Source organism: Pipra filicauda, unplaced genomic scaffold, assembly GCF_003945595.2.
Source record: "Pipra filicauda isolate LSUMZ 115617 unplaced genomic scaffold, ASM394559v2 scaffold108_size2327098_pilon, whole genome shotgun sequence".
Taxonomy (NCBI): domain Eukaryota; kingdom Metazoa; phylum Chordata; class Aves; order Passeriformes; family Pipridae; genus Pipra; species Pipra filicauda.
The window spans coordinates 2,061,766-2,067,097 of record NW_024103529.1 but is presented as its reverse complement, the minus strand read 5'-3'; the positions used below and the strand labels follow the sequence as shown (position 1 = coordinate 2,067,097).

At 39.6% G+C, this 5,332-nt stretch overlaps 1 protein-coding gene across 2 annotated transcripts; it reads left to right on the top strand.

Moving 5' to 3' along the window:
* The first annotated feature begins 2,179 nt into the window (after positions 1 to 2,179).
* RFESD (Rieske Fe-S domain containing) lies at positions 2,180 to 5,115 on the top strand. Of its 2 annotated transcripts, none has more exons than XM_027712625.2 (4): positions 2,180 to 2,323; positions 3,142 to 3,322; positions 3,417 to 3,451; positions 3,641 to 5,115. In XM_027712625.2, exons 1-4 carry the CDS (start codon positions 2,246 to 2,248, stop codon positions 3,932 to 3,934), a joined length of 588 nt encoding a protein of 195 aa, XP_027568426.1. In that variant the 5' UTR covers positions 2,180 to 2,245; the 3' UTR covers positions 3,935 to 5,115. The 2 variants fall into 2 exon arrangements, with proteins under 2 accessions (XP_027568426.1, XP_039236566.1); XM_039380632.1 differs by lacking the exon at positions 2,180 to 2,323 and adding an exon at positions 2,507 to 2,857.
* The last annotated feature ends 217 nt before the right edge of the window (positions 5,116 to 5,332 follow it).

The window sequence follows — 5,332 nt, the reverse complement described above, 5'->3', positions numbered from 1 at the left end:
ATTAAGGCTTTGTAGGGTTGCCAAATAAATCAGGCTCTGAATGGGAACAATGTCCAGGCAGCTACTGCCATCCCGCTTATCTTACCTTCTTCTGTAAGTGTGTTTGGCATGAAAATATAGGAAAAATAAAGACAATAAAGTAGAAAGTAAAAAAAAAAAAAAAAAAAAAAAAAAAAAAATACAAGAAAACCCCTGGTATTCCCCAAATTCAGCCAATACTAAGGTAAAAGACCACAGGCACAGCAGCAGGATGGTGCTCACACCCACTCATGTCACCAGGGCATGCTTGGCCCATGCCCCACAGAGCAGTGGTATTTTTCCGTTTTCCCAGAACAGAGGAAAATGCGTTAGAGCAGGGTACAGGAATGAGTTGCTACAATTCACAAATCTGGAGCCTTTCTGCTGCTCCCAAACCCCCCACCAGGTGGCACTTGGCTACAGGGACAACTGCATCTGTGCCATCTGCAGTGACTCAGAAAATATCAAAGCAGCCAAACTCTTAAGAAAACATCAGGAAAAAAATCTATTAGAAGACTAGCTTACTGCCTATATGTGTGGAAGTAACTTTTTCTCTTACTGACTGAAATGCACTCACTTCCACAACCAGGTGCTGCTCCAGTAGCCGGTTGGTAGCTCAGCATTCTGTCATGGGACCTGTTAGGGGGTAATGTGACCCATTGTTACTCATGTCTTACTTGAATGGATGGTTTCAACATGGTTAACAACCTCGAAAAAACAAACAAACAAACAAACAAAAAACGGAAAACGGGAGGAAAGCAAAGCTGGTTATTATTTCACCTTACAGTGCAAAGGACAATGCACTTCCCATGGGGCTATGAGAGAAAAATTGTCATTTTAATGTGCTTTTGGTCAGCAGATGATTGTCACCAGATCAACTGTCTCCTTATCTGTGCTAAAGCTTAACACCTGTGATTGTGCTGTTTAAGGAAAGGGAGGAGAAAGCAGGTCTTTGTTCATCTGGCACCAGCTGTGGAGGCAAGAATCTGCTGCCACTTCATGGATGAGAAAGTGGCCATGAGCAGTAAGAGGGTCTTGTTACAGGTATTTCATGATAAGGAGTACTTAACTACACCCCTTATCTAAGGAAAGAAAGTCTTTTGCCACCTTGCATTTAATAAACTCAGTAGCATAATAACAAGTTGCTTCAAGGGCTTTCTTTTGTAGGATGCCTGATGTCCCAGGGTAGTCCTTAATGTGCAGTTAGGTGTAGATAAGCATACAAGTATCAGCTGTGAAACGAAGCTGTTTGCTATTGATCACTTATGCAATTTGGGCCATACAGGGTCTACAATGTGCTGACTCAGGTTTCAGAATGAGGTGCCTAGATAATTAATGCGTGCAAAATTCAGGCTGTCTGTAGAAATGTCATCACTAAATGAGCTAGAGGTTAGGTGGTAAGTGTTATTTTAATAATGGTTCAGACATGCATACATGTGTATGTGTGTTTGTACAAATACATATGTATGTGTGTGTATTGCTATAGGTGTATGTATTTATATAGACAGTTTTTTGAGAAGTGTCCTCATTAAGGGTGTTTCTAACTACATTTTGCATTTTAGTATTTTGGCCAATTTGGAAAGCTTATAGGCAGAGTCAGCAAAACAGTGATAGCAAAAATTGGGGATTTCCTACTCTGGTTCTTATGGTTAATTCACTACAAGCTATGCTTATCTCCCGAAGAAAATAAGTGTCAGTGCCTTATTGGTTTGTCCTGTGAGTCTGATAGTGACGTTTCACTTTCTGGGTAAAACTGGGTGGAAGTTCCTTGAACTGGAAAGCAGAGAGTTGGCCAGTCTATACAGTTGATCACGTGCTGATCAGTTAACAACTCGCCTTGGAAATGTCACAGTGCCACTTAAACCACTCTTCCCAGTGCAGTGAAACATGGAAATATGCAGTTGCTGATCCTGAGGACACATGTCACATACCTGTGACTGAGCAGGGTTTTGGGAGAAGGCAGCATTCATGTGGGCTCACAGTGAGGACAGCAGAAGGAGGAATGTGAAGCTCTCCTCTTCTGTTATCAGGCCAGCCCCAGCATGTCCCAGCTTCTTATCAGCCCTAGCAGAGCTGGGTTCTGACGTGCTGAGCCTCCATACATCCTCCCATAGGGTGCTGTAGAGGCTGGTCCCAATGCCTCCCATTTGCACATAAAGAGGTGCTGCGATGCACGTCATGACAGATACCAACAAGGCCTGGCAGATAGACAACGTGAAGAGAGGCAATGCTGGACCTCATCATCCTCAGCATCCATTTCTTCATCTGCTTTCTCATATCCATTGCCATCTGGTGTGGAGCAAAGGTACAGTGCGGCTTTCAGTGACTCTACATACCCTGCAGCCAGAGGCCCTCCCACCTGCAGTTTCCCTTTGGACTCTGTGTTTATAAAGACCTGTTTTGAACTGATTTTTCTGAGGAAGTGAGAGTAGCATAGTTGTACTGGGAATTTGAAGGGAACTGGAACACAGTAGCTAATTGTAAGTAAATTTAATGGGAAGGCAGTTTTTGTGATAAAGCTGCTTATATAATCTGTTGGGAGAGGGAGAGTCTGTTAGATGTTTGAAATACATAAGAGGAGGAAGGGAAAGGCAGGCACATTTGTTAGAAAGGTCAAGTTGAATACAGCTCAATAAACAATGCTTTTTCTCTTTTGCAGAATAATTTTTTTATCAACTTACATCACTTTATCTTTCTAGCCATATTATTATTTAAAGAATATTGGATTTACATGTGAATGTTACTCATTGCATAAATAAATTATATAGCATGTTACATTTACCATCTTTGTATTTGTTTGCATATAGGTTTTGAGGGGAGAAGGTGGTTAAAGTGCAGAGTAAGTGAATAGTGATTGAGAATTTATCTTGCCGCAGGTATCAGGTTTGCAACAGCTGGTTTTCCTTGTCCGTGTTCTGTTAGTGAACATGTGGACTGAACATTATCACTAAACTCCTGTGCTTTTCTTTGCCTGTATGTTGATAGTCTTTCACTAAAATTTCTCCTTTCACCTCATGCATCAGGGTTTTCTCTGGGACATCCTCTGTACCAGAGAAATCCAAATGTGACCTGCTTTATAAGTGGTTTTTTCATTTATTTGTGTGTGTGTTTGTGTGTTTTAAGAATGTAGATTCGCACAGCTCAAGCAGAGGAGCAGCTGAAATGAGGCCAGATGGTCTTATATTTATTGGCAAAGAAGAGGACATAAAGAAGTCTGGAAGAATAACAGCTAAAATCAATGGCAGAGAAATTGTTGTTTTCTACCATGAGGGGAAATTTCACGCCCTGGACTCTCGCTGCTACCGTAAGATACTTGCACATATGATCTCAGTGTTGCAACAATTAAGCATAAAATGTATTTGCTACATAAATAATTATGGTATTCTGCCATGTTTCAGACGAAGGAGGCCCTTTGTGTCGTGGAGAAATAGAGGTATGTAAACAAAATAAAAAAAATGCATAGAGTCATGTGAAAACTCTAATGCACTTTTTCTAGTACTTTTATCTGAGCATACCATTGAAAAAACTGATTATATAACAGCAGACAGCCATACAGCCAAATCATCAAACATATCTTTTGTCCTAGAAGATGACTTGCTATCTTTTCTTCTTCTTCCTGCAGGATATCAATGGCCAAGCATGTATTGTTTGTCCTTGGCATAAGTTTAAAATTACCTTGGAAACAGGAGAAGGATTATATGAAGGAATAAACCCTCTGGAGCCATCACCAACACCACAGTGGCAATCAAAAGGGGTCAAACAAAGGATTCATAAGCTCACAATAGACAATGGAAGCATTTATGTGTGTCCTCCAGATTTGTCTGTGAGCTTTGACTCTGACTATTTTGCTGAAAAGTACAAAAATGGTGGTGAGTTAGCTATGGGAAAACAAAGCCACTCAGAAGTAGCAGAGTAGGTCATGGCCAGAAAGCAGAATCCTGGGGAATGCACCAATGAAAAACCACTGTCATGAAATAAAAATGCACTGTGCCACGAAGATCATCTCCAGATTAAATTCTATTGTTAATGTTATCTTAAAGGATTGAAACACGTAGAATGAGTAGGATAAGAAGCCCTGCATTGCCAGAAATGTGACTGATCTTCTGCCAAGGACTTTTTTTTTTTTGCATATCAGAAAGTCTTATTTACAGTAGAGTGCCTTATAATATTTGAAATTTTAGAAGCCTTATTTTGCTAGAATTTTTTTAAATTTTAAGAGGGGATATAGTATGTTACGGCTTATAAAACTTATTACAAAGCTAAAGGTAAATAGTCAGGTGTAAAGGTTATGTTTATATACTTAACAGTTTCTACTTATAATGCCTTCAGTATAAATGAAATGGAAATTTTTAATTTTTTGGTATTTAACTGATCTCTAAGTGTTTCTTAAGTGCCACAAATGGAAGTACAACACTTCACCATTTTTAGTGAGCTTTTTTATGCCTGTTGGTGCATTACTACTGTGAATCTATAGAGGTATTTATTTTTCTTCTCCTCACTGAACTCCTCTTGTTCAAATTATCATATAATGTGAGAAACACATCATCAAATAATGTGACAAGAAATTGTTATGTATAACTCGTTCTTCCTGCTTCTGTTGGTTAAAGAGGAAGTTGTTGGGTATAGTATGTGATGTAGTGGCCCTCATTTGCTTGTTTTCATTTATTGTAAATACATTTTTATACATTTATTTGAAAATATGTGCTTTCTGTTTAGAGCCAAAACTTGTGTTTTCCTATGTGCAGTCACTGTATAACATCATACCTGCCCCAAAAACTGCCTCCAAGGAAGTTTCTCTCTGAGCTGTACTGCTTTCCAGGACATGGTGCGGTTTTCTGCCCAGACTGTGGGGTCCAGAGTGCAGAGCTACTCTGTGAACACTGAGCATCATTGAATCATTGAATCTAGAAAAGACCTCCAAGACCATCAAGTCCAACCATTAACCCAGCACTGCCTAGCCCACCACTAAACCCTGTCCCCAGGTGCCACATCTACATGTCTCTTAAATGCATCTTGCATGGCTGTAATTCTTCAGCATGTTTTTTTTTTGTTGTTGGCTTTTTGCAAATTTCATTCATAATCAAGTTCAGTTTGAAATGCCTCTTCTTCTTCTGTAAGTTTCTCTTGTGTATGCAGTAGGTTGTCTTGCTTTTAATGTATGTCACGGGTAACTAGGTCTGTGTCAACGCTATTGTTCATACAAATGTATTTAAAAGTAGTGAGGCAGAGGGAAGTTTCAGAGGAAAATATCTGTGCCCCATTGATCACAATGAAAAAAGCAAAGCACACAATCAATTTATTTTACCACATCTAA